Source organism: Balaenoptera musculus, chromosome 16 (genome assembly GCF_009873245.2).
Source record: "Balaenoptera musculus isolate JJ_BM4_2016_0621 chromosome 16, mBalMus1.pri.v3, whole genome shotgun sequence".
In the NCBI taxonomy this organism is placed as follows: domain Eukaryota; kingdom Metazoa; phylum Chordata; class Mammalia; order Artiodactyla; family Balaenopteridae; genus Balaenoptera; species Balaenoptera musculus.
The window spans coordinates 27,872,777-27,889,276 of NC_045800.1; the positions used below are offsets into that span (position 1 = coordinate 27,872,777).

General features: G+C 53.9%; 1 protein-coding gene across 4 annotated transcripts; it reads right to left on the minus strand.

Moving 5' to 3' along the window:
• Nucleotides 1-43: 43 nt before the first annotated feature.
• SEMA4G (semaphorin 4G) lies at nt 44-13,930 on the minus strand. Of its 4 annotated transcripts, XM_036828294.1 has the most exons (17): nt 13,826-13,930; nt 10,266-10,744; nt 10,023-10,171; nt 9,694-9,756; nt 6,909-7,007; nt 6,694-6,787; nt 6,431-6,544; nt 6,072-6,241; nt 5,819-5,988; nt 5,409-5,553; nt 5,058-5,280; nt 4,536-4,651; nt 4,219-4,394; nt 3,972-4,033; nt 1,543-2,595; nt 1,086-1,416; nt 44-301 (listed from the first exon to the last, which is right to left on the minus strand). In XM_036828294.1, the coding sequence occupies exons 2-15, from the start codon at nt 10,387-10,389 to the stop codon at nt 1,769-1,771; spliced, it is 2,532 nt and encodes an 843-aa protein (XP_036684189.1). In that variant the 5' UTR covers nt 10,390-10,744; nt 13,826-13,930; the 3' UTR covers nt 44-301; nt 1,086-1,416; nt 1,543-1,768. The 4 variants fall into 4 exon arrangements, with proteins under 4 accessions (XP_036684189.1, XP_036684192.1, XP_036684191.1 ...); XM_036828297.1 differs by lacking the exon at nt 44-301 and having other exon boundaries at nt 303-1,416; nt 4,234-4,394; XM_036828296.1 differs by lacking the exon at nt 44-301 and having other exon boundaries at nt 303-1,412.
• Nucleotides 13,931-16,500: the final 2,570 nt, after the last annotated feature.

Below are 16,500 nucleotides of genomic sequence, written 5' to 3' on the forward strand. Positions count from 1 at the left end.
GGGGGAGATGGTGAGAAAAAGAGCCAGGAGGTAAAAACCTAGAAACTGTTGTATGAATTCTTGAACTGTCGTAATTTTGTTTGTCATCCCTTTATCACCATGATCAATAAATAGTGAGAGCCTTTAAAAAAGGACTGTACCTGCCCAGGACAGTCAGGATGGAAGCTGAGGATCCCAATTTCCTCTGCAAATGGTTTTATGGGAAGCAAAGCCAACCCTGTAGCACCTTTACCATAGGCTCAGAAGCCTGTCCCCTGGTGATCAGGAGAAGACCAGTCTAGACCAAGCAGACCACTCATAGCTGTGGGGAAAGAAGGTATTTATTAACCAACAGTGGGGGGAGGAACTGAGCCCAGCCTCCCCACTCTGTCACGTGCCTCTCCCGCCTCCCTGGGTCGTGAGCGGGGGCATTCCTAAAGAATGGTAGCCAGTTTACAATAAATACATTCATCGTGGGGTAGAGGGGGGAGAGGTTGGGTGAAGGGCAGTAAAAATCCGTGGGACTCCACGTTCTCAGCTACAAAAATAACAGTCATCCTCACCCAAGGGGAATGGGGGAGCTCAGTCAGGTTTTGATTGTCCCATATGGGCCTGGAGACTTCAGAGGCCCCTGGACCCTGAAAGTGCCCCGGTGAGGTAGGACAGGGGTGGGAGCCAAGCATCCAAACTCCCAGCCTCTTTCCTTTGCATAGTTCCAAGAACGGGCTTCATGTGCCAGGTGAGACATCAGATCACTTCTCCCCCTGCTCTGGTCTAGGGGTAGCAAATGTTTGGTCCCCAAAAGGGAGGCTGGCTCATTGAGTGCAGTGTTGGTCACCCGTCCTAAGGAAGTGTCTGTGAGGACAGCTAAATGGGAGCGAGCTCTCCCTCTGAAATGTTCATGGACCAAACCCAACAGACACAGGTCCAAAGCAGCAAGGGGAGGCTCAGAAGGTGCATGTGAGTGGAAATGTAAGCACATGTGCATGAGGAAGACCATGCCTGGAACTGTCTCTGTCACTCTTGAGAGTGACTAAGGGGGTAAGGAGGCTGACTTACAAGGGCTGCACATTAAGGGAGAAGAGGGAATGATGCAGTAGTCTTACCTCCCCAGGCTGGCCTGTTCGCAAGCTCTTGCCAAAGAGGTCATCACATGGGGCTGGGACTGCAGGAGAGGACTAGGTAGGATGGGATGTGGCAATTGGGAGGGTACCCAAAGTCCAGAAGAAGGGATGAAACAAGAATGCACCAGGAAGTGGGGGTGTGGGCCCTGCAGCCCAGCTGATAGACATTCTTCCGCGTGCACAGGTGAATGTACACAGGGCTCAGGTGGCTCTGGTGGCTGGCAGAGGTCTTGTCTGTTTTCAGGACCATCCAGCACATAGGGCCATGCAGAGGGTGGTGACATTGAGGCCATCTGGACCTGCAGAGCCCTGCCTGGGAGAAAGAAGAAGGGTTTGAGCAGACGAATGGGGCAGGAGGATGGCATCCTCTCCTCCCAAGTGCTTAGGTTAAAAGGGAACGAGCTGGGTCTGGGTCTGCAGAGCCTGAGGGAGCACCTACCTCTGAGGAGCACCGGTTGGCCTGGGCTGCTCATAGATGGGTCCGTGGAGACTGAGAAGGGGGCTTTGGCTGGGCCTGACTGGGCAGCCCCACAGGGACATCAAAAAGTTGGGAGAAGGGCCTGGAGTTGCGGGGATGAAGGTAGGGTGTCTGTGCTGGGGAGGCAGCGGCCCAGCCTGGGGCAGGCAGGCTGGCTTGGAAGAGCATTTGTCCTGGGAGGCTGGGCTCAGACAGAGCTCTCATCCAGGTGCTCCACGAGCTGTGTGTGCTTCCTCTTCTCCAGGATGCGGCTGAGCTCCTCTGCGAAGGAGCAGGGCCCTGCCGGCACTCCATTGTTGCTCTGCCTCAGGAGCACGTAGCTGTTGCCATTCATCCTGCGCAGCCGGCTGGGCAGTGCCACCAGCCCGTTGGTCAGCTCAGCCGGTGGCGGTGGGGGTGGCGGGGGTGGCGGCGCTGGGGCCCCCTCCCCGGGGATGATCTGGAGGCAGCCACCTTCCAGGCCCCCAGCCCCCTCCCCATCATCACCATCTTCCTCTCCAGGACACTGGCCTGACACTGTCTGCAGCTGCACAGCAGAGCCCCCTGCCCGGCCGGCCCGACCCAGTGAGTATTTCTGTCGGTGTCCTCGTCCACCTCTCCGAAGACAGGCCACATAGAAGAGGGAGGAAGCCAGGATAAGGCAGAGGCCACCAAGTGTAGCAATGGCTAACACATAGAGCAGCCGCATATCAGGCGCCAGTTGTGCCCCAGGCATTGTAGGGGCCTGTGGAGCAGGGGCAGGAGTGGCTGGCCGCACTGTGAGGCTGTAGGAGGCCAGCAGGGTGCGGAGGCCATTCTCTTCAGCATAGCAGCCGTAGTTGCCACTGTGCTCAGGCTGTGTGTCTGTTACCAGCAGCCCATCCACACCCACGCGGTAGCCGTCCTGCCCATCACTCAGGCCCATGCTTCCATTGAGCATCCACAAGGCCCGGGCCAGGTTGGATGGCTGGTCACAGGGCAATAGGACATCATCACCCCGGAGCACAGAACGGGTCTTCAGTGGTGGTGGTGGCCCTGGAGGGAGCGGGGGACAGGAGAAGTGGTCATTGCCTGCCTGTCCTGGGAAGGCATTGTAGATGGCAAGCCAGCTGGTTCACTGTTAGGTCCCCAGCACCAAGCACAGAATCTGGAATTATGGTGACAACTGACTAAGCTCTGTGCTCATGCTCCCACATAAGGTTCACGTTGGCCCTTCTCAGTGGTTTCAATTCCTGACATCTGCCAATGATTCCTCATCTCTACCTCCAACAAAGAGTTCTCTTCTGAGCATCAGATTTGAATACCTTCCACATGCTGGGCATCTCTTGGACATGTCACAGGAACCAAGGCCAAAATTTCCCTCCCAGCCTACACCAGGTATTTTTCTTGAATTGTCATCACCATGTATGGTGCTACCAGCCGTTTCCCAGAAACCTGAGTTTCCCTTGGCTCTCTCTCCCCCTCACCTTTCTGTCTAACCCTCACTAAGATTCTGCTTCCAGAATCTATCTCAGACCTGTTCACGTCTCTCCTTCCCCAACTGCTGGCCCCCATCTAATCCATTCTCCATGCAGCAGTGCGGTAACCTTTTAAAAACACTATGCTGATCATGCCACTCCCCTGCCTCAACACAGTCCTGCCCACTTCTCCAGCCTCTTCTCTTGTTGTTCAAACACCAAGCTTGCTCTGCCTGCTCTTCCCTCTACTTGGGTGTCATCCCCCTCCCCATGCCCTCTATTTGCCCGGTTAACTTGGGGGAGAGAACATAACAGTGATCAAAAGCGCAAACTCCAGGCAGCCTGCTTGGGGTCAGGTTCAAATTCAGACCCTACTGCTTAATAGCTGATTTAACTTTGGGTAGTTTACTTATTCTCTCTGTGCCCCAGAGAGTTGCCCCTCACGGAGATGGTAATAATGGCACCTTTCTCATAGGAATGCTCTGAGAATAAATGAAATTGTTGATGTAAGTGATCAGTGCTTGGCGCATGGTAAGTACTCAGTACATATTAGCTATGATTATTATTATGATTATTGCTCTTGCTTCAGTTATCAGCTCGGTCATCTGATCTTCCTTGGGGCAAGCCCTTGTCATAGTTGTAATTATTCCTTTTGTAACAAAAACCAAAGAAAATAATTGTAATTAATTGGTTGTGTGATCATTTGATTGCCTGTGCATATACTTGGCTGTAAGCTCCAGAAGTGACAAAAAACTTCACATCTTGAACCTGTTTCCTTATTTACAATTTTTTTTTGCAACAAATGTTTGTCGAGTATTTACTCTGTGCTGGGTCATTCTCGCTGAAAGCACAGACACAGCCATTCAGATACATACATGCACATACAAGTAGCATCAAATGGTAAAGAGGACAGGCTATGCAGCCAGACGCACACACATCCGTGACGTCACTTACCTGTGTCCCTGTTGCCCTCACAGCCTCGGTTTCCTCTCTCTATGTCCTGTATCAGTGCTGTCCTGGAGACAGAAGATTGGGATTTATGAACAAGGAGAACTGGGCTTCAGTTTCCCCAGTGGAAGGGTCAGTAAAGCTGTTACCGACAACTGGCTTCTACTCCCTGCAGCTGGCAGGCCCTCCTCCACCCCTCAGGCCCTGATCCCCTGGGCAAAGGGGACCCTCACACCCCCCTATGGCCTCCCACCTGCTACCCTGGGACCTGTTGGCTCCGGTGGTGGTCACCACGCAGGCATGGTTGCCGGGGTCCCAGCCACAGTAGGGGTCCCGGGCCAGGATGCAGTCGTAGCAGGAGCGGTAGCGGGAGCAGCTGGACAGTGATAGCTGGATGACTCCACTAGGGGCCCCCACGTAGAGGCTATGCTAGGAGCCAGAGAGGACAGCTGGTCGGCAACACCCCACTCCCACTTACAGACACACACACACAGCCACTGCCCAGCCTCCCCACTCCCTCCACTTATTCTGGCAAGGCCGGAATATTGAGGGTCACGAGTCAGGGGCTACCTGCGTCGGAGAGATGACCAGGTTCTCCACAGACTGGGGCTTCTTGAACACCTGTGTCTCCTCAATAATGTGCATCCCAGAGCCCAGGACCACTGCCTTGTGGATCCAGCCATCAGCTGGTATGAGAATGGCAGAAGGTCAGACTCCAACAGTGGATTCTACTCTCAGCCCCCTGCAATAGCCTAATGGGAGCAGCTTGGAGTCATGAGGTCAGGGACAAGGATTCGGCCAGTAGCAGTGGGCCCTCTGGACATTGGGAACTCCAAGCTAGTCATAGCAAGAATTATTGGATTTAGAAGCATTAGTGACTAGGGTCAAATGTCACTGTGGTTGGTGACAGGAGTCAGCAATCACCAAGAGCTATTGGTCATTGGGGACCAGTAGTGAGTGTTCATTGAAGAATCAACATCAATGGTCATCAGGGTTTTGTGATCAGGGGTCACCCAGGGGGCTAGAGGTCAACAGGGATCAAGGACTCAGGCCAGCAGTCACCAAAGGGCTCAGGCCAGGGGTCAGAAGCACCTGTGCCCAGAAAGAGCAAGTCATAGATGGGTCCAGCTGGCGTGGTGACAGGTGTCCCCGTGAGGTGTGTGTAGCGCACACTGCGTTTGAGCAGCAGGGGCCGTCCGCGTGTGGGTACCACGGGCCGAGCCATCAGTGGGTGTAACTTCACAAAGTCCAGGACCAGAGATGGCAAGTCCTGGGATGAGTTGTAGCCTCGGCTGCGCAATGAATCTGTAATGCACTGTGGTGGGGGACGGGGTGGTGAACCTCAGGACTCTGCCACCTGCCCGTCCTCCCCACAAGGCTAGACCTCCTGCCCCTCTCAGGGGTCCCGTCTGCTCAGCACTGACCCCAGGCCTGGGCACTCACCGAGCCAGGCCGGGGCTCCGGCACCCCTCCCTCGTAGCGGCCCCAGCGTCGGACACCATCCTGGTATTCCATGTAGGGGCCTGCGAAGACAGCCTGCACCTCGGCCAGGTCGTAGCGGCAGATGGCTGAGGCCTCCAGGGTCTTCCTAGAGACGGGACACAGGGGAGGGGGCTGAGTCACACTGAATGGAGCCTGCCCACCTGCGTGGGCTGGAGCCCACTGTTACCCTGACCAATCCCTGCTCCAGGCCCACAGGGCCTCTCCTGAGGGTGAGCAGGCCACTGGATGTGCCTGAAGTTCTCTGTCTGCAGCCAGCCTCCCCCCAGTGGATCCTATCTCATCTTCACTGACCTCTGCTCCAGCCCCTATGCTGTCCCCGTTCCTTGCCTCCCCACTGTCCCTGCACTGACCACTGTGTGGTCAGCGTGAAGGCCGCATAGAAGTGCGTGCGGGCTGAGGTGTCAGCTTCCAGACTGCAGACACCACGTAGTGTCTCATACTGTGGAATGTGGCAGATGAGACGCGCCTTTAAGAAGGAGGTCCACTTCTTCTGCAGGATCTTCTTCCCTCCCAGGTCTCCCTGGGGAGGTAGAGGCATGGGGTCAGGGGCTAGGGTCAGAGGTTCAGCCTCTACACCCTGGCCCTGCCCTCAGTCCTCCTCACCTTGCACACACGGGCCACACGGGCCACACGGTGGCTGCTGCGGCTCTGAGCAAAGCTTCCAGAGCCCTCCTCAGCAGCACGCTCCGTGAAGAAGTAGTAAACCTTGTCGTCGTCACCCACTGCACTGGCCTTGCTCTCCCACACCAGGACAGAGAACACAAACTCAGCATCTGTGGGTCAGGCAGTTCAGGTGGCTTCTGAGCTAGGCTGGGATCTCCCCCAACCGCCCTCACTCAACAACACACAGGAATAGACACCATCACCTGGGGATATGGGGATGGGATGGTCAACTGCCCAAGGGAGTAAAGATGAAGAAATAGTCCCCTGCCCCCCATCATCCTGTGCCTCGTCCTCCTAACCATTGAGCCAGTGCATTGGTGCCTCCTCAGTCCTCAGGGAGTGCGGGTGGCGGCTCCGGCGGATGTCAGGGATGCTCCGGAATTCATACCGAGTAGCTGTGTAGAGGCCTCCATCTGAGGCAGGGACATGCCAGCCATGAGAGACATGTCACACAAAACAAGACACATAACACATGGGTGGCAAGTCCTAGCAACGAGATCCATGTCCCACAAACAGCATGCTTGTGGATGAGGGGCCGATGTGGGGAGGAGGGCATGCTTACCAATGATGAGGCCTGTGAAGCCACGGGCTGGGTCATAAGGACACTTCTCCTTCCCCTCCTCAAAGCTGGTTGGCAAGGTGAAGGCCTCAGCATCCTGGGGGAGTGAAGGAAGGGCCAGAAGTCATTGATCCTGAGGATAGGCCAGGGTTGTTGCCGAAGGTCAGACCAGTCCAGGGTCAGGGACCAGCAATCAGGGCAGGGACAGGCATACTCACAATGGCTGCACAGAGAGGCTGGAAGGCGTGAGTCCCGCACGCGTAGAGGTGAGTGGCATTGAGGCGCTGTAGGAATCGCACGTGGTTGAAGCACTCGGTCTGTGGGACAGGTGGGGGAGGGCTGTGAGCCCTGGGCCTCCTTAGAGACTGCTTCCATTAGGCCAGCTTTGTGGTCTGCCTCTTGCCCCCACCCACAGGACAAATAGTTCTTTCCAAGAGCCTGGTGGGCCTTCTCACTGCCCAGAACACAGACTATTCCCTGGAACTCACTGTCCTTTGGTCTCCCAGGGGCATGACCCCTTTTCCCTTGGCTATCTCTTAGATTGCCTGACACACTTGGCTGGCTTCTGCATCTTCTGTAGTCCCCTGCACCCCCCAGTTCGGGGGCTCCAAGGGCTCTCACCACCCTAAGATGCTTCTCTCTTACATCTCCTCAGCACTGTCCCCCAGTCATGGAGCTCCCACACCTGCTTCGGGGTGGCACTACCCAGTCTACCCCCAGGTTCCAGCCATTGCTCCACCTGATACCCCACAGACACGTCAAACTCATGCTGTCAGAAACCAAGCTCATCCCCTCCCCTCCCTCACCTGCATCCTCCCTCTTAAAACTGTTCATCCAGTCTTTCCCGCTTCACTTCATCAGTCCATCCCATACTCAGTCCAGAAACCAGGCGTCATCTTTGCTGCTTCCCATTCCCTCACCCCCACATTCAGTCTCGCTCTGTGATTAAGTCTTTGTCCTACATGTTTCATGACTTGGTCTACTCCCCCTCCACTACCACCACCCTAGTCCAAATTACCACCATCACCTCTTCCCTGGGCAGCTACACGACCACCTGGCACTTCTCCCAACTCTCTGCCACTCTTTACAGAAACCATTTCTTTATTCAGTGAATGAGGAATACATGCACACAGTGTAAAATTCAAAAGGTAGAAAGGGATATGTTGTAAACAGTCTCCTTTTTATCCTTGTTGCCTTCAAAGGAGACTGCTGTTACCATTGTCTGGATTTTCCTTCCAGAGAGATTCTACCAGTCAGCACCCTCTTGCAACCCACTTTCCAAGGCATATTTAAAAAATGTAAACCAGATCATGTCACTGCTGTATTTAAAAACCCTTCAGTGACTCACCAGAGTCCTGAACATAGGGTCCCATATGCTCCCGGCCCTACATGATAGGGCCCTACCCCTTCCTCTGGCCTAATTCACCCTACTGCAGCCACACTGGCCTCCTCTGCCCATCAAATGCCCTAAGCTGCCACCCTCTTGACTTCTTTGCCTTGTTAATGATTTCTCCTCCTGCCTATTACCCAGGGTTTGAGTCCATGCAGGCCTCTTTGTCTCATCCCACTCCCTCACTAGGTGCAGTACTTTGGCATCCATCCCTCCTCTGACCCATATGATGCCCCCAACCTCCTCACTGCCTTTCGTGCCTCCAGACTCACTCTGTTTTAAGCCATCTAGTGCCTGGGACCAGATAAATATTCTTATAATAGTGTTTCCCCAAGATGTTTACATTAAAAAAACGGGGGAGCTGGGAGGGGGAATTCTGTGGTCAAATAAGTAGGAAACCACAGGTAAAACCTACCTTTACTGAGGACTCCTCAAAGCCTTAAGGGTATTGCTGTGCATTGTGGGATTGAGCATGCAGCATTTCCCAAACTCATCTAAATATTAAACATCTCTTTTGAAAATTAATGCTCCTCAGAACATGCTTTGGAAAATGTTCTAAAGCCAAAGTGTGGTTCGGGACCAGCAGTGTCAGCTTCATCTGGGAGCTTGTTAGAATTGCAGAATCTCAGGCCCTTCCCCAGACCTACTGTGTTAGCATCTGCATTTATAATACACCCAGGTGATTCACTGCACATTAAAGTTTGAGACTCTCTAAAGTGTCAAATGGTGAGGGTGCCCTTTGTCCTAGAATAAAATCCAAACCCCCAGCTGGGTGTTTACAACCCTCCATAAACTCGGCTCCATCTGCCTCACCAACCCCATTTTCTACCCATGTTATACTAAGAGGCAGCCTTTGATGGCATCTCCTGGAGACGCCTCTTTAAATGCAGCTGCCTCGACACCACCACAGACCCACTGAATCAGAATCCCCAGGCCAGTGGGCCTTGGGAATGTGTATTTTTAAAAAGCTCTCCAGGGATCTCCCTGGTGGTCCAGTGGTTAAGACTCTGTGCTTCTACTGCAGAGGGTGTGGGTTTGATCCCTGGTCGTGGCCAAGAAAAAAAACAAACAAAAAAAAAACCAACCCACTGTGTAAAAAGCTCTCCAGATGGATGTTACATAGCCAGACACAGGACCCCTGCAGACACCCTGTTCTTTAGCCAGAAAGGGCTGACACTTTACTAATACACCTCCACGGAAAACTGGGTACTTGAGCTATTCCTTGACCAAAGCCTCATTTTTCTCATCTGTAAAATGGAGGATAATACTATTTCATAGGATTATTTTAGAATTAAATGAGATAATAGCTAAGTCAGCACTTACTAGAGATTACTTATTCTTATCATGATTATTATTTGGGAGCCCAGAGGAGATTAAGATGCTGTCTCAGACCAAGCTAGTAGGTCACCAGACATTTGGATTAAAAATACTGCTCCCAAAAAAAAAAAAATACTGCTCCCAGGGCCTGCCACTCCAGTGGCACGTACAGTGCTTACTGTGGTTGCTGCAACTGACTGGCTGATCTGAACCTCTCCATCTGTGTCCCCACCAACCCTGACATCCCCCACTGAAAAGAAAGAGGAAAGGAGCTGGGGAGAGGGCGAACCACATACCTGGTTGTTTTTCCCTTTTTGATGACATTTGCTTTGCATCTCTGGGGAGGCCTCCCAGTGAATCTGGAGGGGGCGGTAAAGGGATTTGGCTGATGCATTGAACCCAATGCCTTTGCCTTTCCCCATTACCTGTGGGACAAGGTGATAGGACCCCAGGGCGGGGGTAAGTTTCAGGAAGAGTATTGGAAGTAAGGGAGACCTGGGCCAGGAAGGGCAGTGCTGTCTGACCAGGAGGTTATGGAAGGCTGACAGGGTTTCCAGGAAGTTGAGGTCCCAAGGAGCTGGATGAAGCTGGAGACCCTCTGGTGGTCCAGGTTCCAGGGGCTGACCTCTTTGTGAGTCCCGTCTCCTATGTTGTGGGCATTGAGAGAGAACAGGGCGCCTCGGGCTCCCACCAGCAGCCTTGCTGAGGCCTCCTCCAGCAGCAGCGTTGAGTAGTTCTGGGCTCGGCCCTTGAAGTGCTGGGTCCCGGAGAGCTCTGGGGAGAGGGGGAGCTATAAGCCCAGGTCTGGGGCTGCCTCCCCACGCCCAGCCCTGGCTCCTGCTGCCTTTCGAGGTTGGGGATGTCTAACCTTCGTAGGGGATGGTTATCCGCGGGGTGGCATCTAGTTCTCTGGATGGTCTCCGCAGCAAAGGTCCAGGGACTGCAGTTGCTGTGAGGAAGCTCAGGAGGAGGGGCCAGAGCCTCCCCCACATCTTCCTGGGGAGGCCCGGACCAACGAGACCCCCAAGGGGAGCCAGGGCCAGAGTTAAGGGGATGATGGGAAGAACAGTCACAGGGGTTAAGGTCCAGGGAGGTCACTTAGAAGGTCAGGAGTCATGGGGCCAGGGAGGGTCCTGGAATTGGGGAGACATGGAATCACAGGGTTGTGTGGCCATGGAATCCCAGGTAAGAGGTCAAGAGGAGGGATGGATTACACGCTGCCTGTCGGCATCAAATACAAACGCCATGGTGAGAGGGAGTTGTGGGGTCACAGAGGGGTTGTAGGTCACTGATGGGGTCACCCTGCCCCGACAGCAGGGCTAGTCCTGGTTCTCTGAGGTCTGTTTTCTGAAGAAAAAAAAACAGGAAAAAAAGCCCTTTCATCTGTGTGTGGATGGAAAGTAGATAGCATTACCCTCAGACTTCAGGTGGTACCAAAGGGAGGAGGCCCAGCATCTACGAAACTCCCACAAGAAGATGGATTCAGCCATTCTGTCCCCCTCGCTGTTCTGATGCAGGAGGTTGGGTGGAACTTGTCCGCTTTCAAGACCCTAGACTCCCTTCAACCCAAACCCGAGGTAATAGCCCTCCTCTGACCGAGTCAGAAGCTTGGCTAGGCCTCCATCTTGGTGGAGCTCGGGTTCCTAGGGAGAGTGCCTTTTCCCAACAGGGAGACCCAACTCGGGCAGCAGCTGCCCCTGCCGCCTGCGGGGGTGCCTTATGCAGGAAGGCCTGCGCAGAGATGCTTAATGGGCCTTTGTTTATTTTGTCCTGTTTTCCCTTTGTTTCTTCTTTTCCCTGGCCTGAAAGTTCCCTCTGGAATTTCTCTTTAATTAGATACTTCTCCTCCTCGGCATTCCTCTACAAGGGGGTGCACATCTCTGCCCTGCCCATGCGAGTCCGTACTATACCCTCTGGCTAAGCATCCACACGTGCCCCTACCTGCAAACAGGCACTCACAGGCACCTCGGGGTGTATCTGCCTCCCTCTGCTCTCCACCCCCCACCGCTGTACAGTTGTAATACCTGTACAGGAGCCTCTAGTGTGCAAGGTCACTTAATTGAGACATGAGCAACATGTAAAAGGTGAACGATAGGATCCCTGAGCTCTTGGCCACCTCTCCTGGCACATCTTGGAGACTATTCCCACACCTGGACCCTCCCTCACGCCAACCAGCTGGGGGTGGGGTTGGGATAGGTGGCAGGTCTGATATGATCTCTGTAATAGGCCTGATCTCTGAAGTTCCTGAGGCTTGGCTGGGCTAGGGGTGGAGAAAAACCTGACCCACCCAATCTCATCAGACAAGGCCAGGGGGGCAACTGGCCTCTCCCTTTCCTTCCAGGTCAAATATTAACTATGTGGCCTTGAAGAGAGGGAAGGGACTGGGAACTGGCCAGAGGGAGAACAGGAATTTGGAGGGTGTTTTCAAGAGGTAAAGGTCACCACTGTGGTGGGCAGAGCCCAGAGAGGGGAGAATGGAGTATGAGTAGACTGAGGAGAGTGCCAGGCTCACAGAAGGGGCATGGGCCCCTGGTGTGGGGGCTGGGGCAGCAAGAGGCCCCAGGCAAACAGCACATGCCCCACCTCTCACTGTGGAGGCACACCTGTTTACCTTTGGGCTTCCTGTCTGCTTAGTGCAGAAGCGGGGGTGCGGGGGAGCCCTATGGCTAGGAGGGATCAGCCTCTAGAATTGGGCAAGAAGAACACAGCCCAGGTCAGAGGAGCCACTCAGAGTGTGGTGCATGGCACACTTAGACAGGTTTAAACGAGTCACATATGTCCAGAGGAGGGTGATGTGCATGCACATAGGTACACACACACATACATATTCATCAGAGGGCTGTGAGCACGTGTACTTGCAGGAGAGTCATGCGCACACACATTCACAGGGAGGTTTGTGCACACATATGTTCACCTAAAGGGCCTGCCACATGTTTATACATACTTACACGTAAAGTTGTATTTACATGCCCATTTGTTCAGCAAGTCACCCAGCCTATAGGGTTAACAAGGAGGGTTATAAACCCACACACGTCCCTATGAAGGATTGTACACCTATTCACAGGAGGGTCCTGCACATACACATGTACATGTAGGGACATGCACACAAACCCATTGATATAGTGGGTCAGGCACCGTCATGTTTGCAAAAGGATCAACTACATGCGTATGCATACAGTCCTCAAACACACAGTTACATCTACGCAGAGACAAACATATGTACATACAGGGGTCCAGTTCTCACTGCAGGCTTGGAGGCTGCCAGTGTCCACTGGGGGTGAGATGCAGAGCAGAACCCTGCCTCCTTTCCCGAAAGTCCCAATTCTAAGGCCAGAATCCAAGTGTGTGTGTGTGTGTGTGTGTGTGTGTGTGTGTGTGTGTGTGTGTGTGTGTGTGTGTAGCGATGGGGAAGGCCAGAATCCAAGTGTGTGTGTGTGTGTGTGTGTGTGTGTGTGTGTGTGTGTGTGTGTAGCGATGGGGGAAGTTTCTGACCTCGCATGCTCAAGTAGGATGGGTGCATGGGTCAAGGCTGCTCTGTAAGGGAGGGAGGGGCTACCTAACCCAGGCAGGAGGAGGCCCCTAGTTTTAGCAAAGTAAAGATGCAATGGAATGTGTAACTTAGTCCTCCTCTACTCCCATGTATACTGCAGTTCTAGATATGGGAGTTGGGCAGGAGCTCTCAGCCCCCATTTAACCTGTTGGGAGGGAGGATGGGGCTAAAGGGGGGGGGGGGCGGAGCTGCCACCCCCCTCCCCCAGTGGCAACAAGGCTTCAAGGTCTCCAGTCCACACCCCACACTCCACCCCCAGTTCCACAGCTTGGGTTCCTCCCCCAGGGCCAGCCCCCTGAACTCTGACCACCTTCCCTCTATTAGATCTTAGGGCGGAGGGAATTGAGGAAGGGAGCCACCCCGCAAACAGGATCAGTGTAGGATGGGCAGGCTCTCGACCTTCATCCCAGATGTCCACCTGCCTAGTGTAGGTGGTATCTCCCTCTGCCCAGTAGGATGGCGGTCCCTCCTGGCCTGAGAGCCCCTCCCCCGCTACCCCCTCCCTCCTCCATCCTGGACAGTCCGCGGTTCTCTCCTCTCCTCAGGTCTAACCTCAGTCTCTACTGCTGCAGCTCGAGGACAAGCTCTCCTTCGATGCAGCCAGACGCTGGGAGACGTGACCCAGATCCCAGGGAACACCGTTCGCCACGCGGGCCCCCGCCCCACGCCAGTTCCCGACTCTGCGGTGGCGGGTCTGCGCCCAGCGCGGCCCGAGGCCTGGCCCGCGCCCCTCTAGAGCCTTTACGCGGGACCAGGGGACTTGGCGGTGAGGAAGGCCTGGCCTAGCTTGGCGGGTTTAATAGACGTGGGAAGGCCTGGCCTGGCCCCCGCCCCCCGGTCCGGGCACCGCCGCCGCCCGCACTCCACGCCTCTCTCACCTTTGCGCTCAGATCCCCGGCCATAGAGACGGCGGTGCGCGGCTCCGCGGCCCCACAGCACCACAGCACCACAGCACCACAGCACCAGCGGCTGGAGGAAGGGGCCGCGGCCGGAGGAGAGGAGGGGTGGAGGCGGAGCCGGGGGTGGGTGGGGCGGGAGCCTGGGAGGCGGGGCCAGGGAGGTGGGGCCAACAGGGTGGATCGCGGAGAAGGGCGCTCCCCACCCTACACTATAGGTCAGGGCTCACACACTGCCCTCGGGTGTCTGGCGTGCCCCGCCCCCTAGGGCCGCGGCCCCGGTAACGCCCCCTGGTAGTGGCTTCACCCCGTGCGCCCTCGAAGGGCTGATTCTACCTTCCCACCCCTCAGCCCTAGAACCCCTTGGACTTGACTGCTCCTGGAGATGTGCACACGTCTCCTCTCGGGGCTTAACTCTCCGAAGGCCCTCTGGCCAGTCCTCTAATCTGGAGCTCACTTCTTGTGCTCCTGACACCTCCTTCTGCTCTCTGCCTAGGGCAGAGGGCCAGAGTAGGTGGAGACCAAGAGTTGGGGCAGCTCTCACCACAGAACAGTGTCTTGATTCCTAGCTCAAGGGTCTCCAGCCGCCTGCTCTTTCAGCTTGAGGTCTGAGGAGGTGAAGGGGGTCAGGCTTGGAGGGATGAAGTAACAGCTTGACCAGAAGTGCACACAGAAAATGCTGTTTTTCTGATTAAATAAGCCACAACCATTTGCACCCATCCACTCAACCAAATCTTAGATGTAAATGGGGTTCACCTCCTCGGGGACTGGGTCACTCAGCTCCTTACCTTACAGCTCATCTTGAATATCATTCTTACTCCAGATCTTACAGTGAGCTCCTCCTAGGCAAATATCCTGCTCTGCCTAGGCTTAATCATCTTACCCAGCAACAATCTAGGAAGCCTCCTCAGAATCAATTCCCCAACTCCCTTAAACTCAGCTAGGGTAGTCCTCCCATGCCATCTGGCCCTGCAATTTCCCCTCAACTCAGGCCATGCTTCCTTCCCACCACCTATTAAATCCCCCTCTAGGGTTTGAATCAAACCTGAGCTCTAGCCATGATATGGCCTGATCCTCCCTCTCTCATCCGTGACAGTATTGATATGGGCCCAAGAATAAGACCAAAATGATGAGGGCCACGGGGTCATAGGTAACAGTATCACATTTGCCTAAGAGTCTGAGCTCTGGAGGAGCAGGGGGTGGGGGAATAGGTAGATGAGCACTGGCCTGAGAGAGAGTGAACAGGATTAAAGTAGCTGCCATTATTTAACTGAAGGGACCCTGGGAAAGACATGTCATCCCTCTTCTCAGAATTCCCCAAAGCTCAGTTTGGCACTTCATCACATACAGTCTCGTAGTTTGTGCGGTTGTGTGTGACTGCAGACTGCTAGACAGCAGGGCCCACGTCACACTTCCACCACCCCAGCACTCTGTAAATAGGATGTGTGTGTATGTGGAGGGGGAGATAGCTGGGGAGAGATGTTTATATTAAAGTATACACAGGGAATTCCCTGGCAGTCCAGTGGTTAGGACTCTGCGCTTCCACTGCAGGGGGCAAAGGTTTCATCCCTGGTTGGGGAACTAAGATTCCAAAATAAATAAATAAAATGTACACAAACTTTTACAAAGAGTGTCCAAATTCTTTTTTTTCATTGTAGCCTCATTCCACCCTGAGGGATTAATAGCCCTATTTTATAGATTGGAAAACAGGCTCTAAGGGGTTAAGCAACTTGCCTTGAAATCAGGACTGGAAAAGCCTGAGAAGAGGGAAGCAGGGTAAACCTGAAGGGGAATTGTCAGAGCAAAGGCAGAAGTGTGCAAGTTTGTGCACAGATGAGTGTTGGGGGAGTAGGCAGACAGGAAGGGGCATGAAAGAGGAAAGTGAGTTTGATTTGATGAGATGAGAAGGTTCCTAGTAGGAAACAGAAGGGAAAAGTCAGCAAGTAGTGCAGAAAAGACTACAGAAAAAAATCCTAAAAAAGAGCTGATGGATTGAGTAAGGAAGTCCAAGCTGGGAAGACCAGGAGAGACGTGGCTATGAAAAATATATCTGCAGTCCTTGTGGGAAAGTGGGTTGGGGGACAGTGGAGGGAGGGCAGGAAGACTGCTAGCCCCATGGTACCAGACAGGAGAGAAATTAAACTGCAGGGGGCCAGTGGGCTAAGGGACACAGCTCCTCATGTTCTCACAGAACTCAGTGCCAACCTCAGATACCTCAGGAGGTGGCAAGAAGGCCAAAGTGACTTGGTGGTCGGTTTGGCATCCCACTTGCGTACACTCTACGAGGCAAGCCTTTCTCCTCTAAGGTGCTCTGATGGCCGATTCAGAACCTCACACATTTTCAAATGAACGGAATGTACAAATCACAGCGTTGAGTTCCAGCATGGCACTTGCTAAACTGTAGCTGGGCAGTTACTTCGCTATCTCTGATAATATAGATTCAGACCAAATCCATTTCTCTCTGCTGTCCTCCCAGTTCAATCTCTGAACTTAATGAAATGATCAGATGTAACAGCAATTAATGGAACTTTCTATAGGAAGCCCCTTCGATTGACAATACTCCTCTCTACAAATCAAGCTGATAAAATACGAATGAGGGGATAGTGACAGTGAAAGAGATTCAAAATCAAACCAAGCGGGCTTCCCTGGTGGCGCAG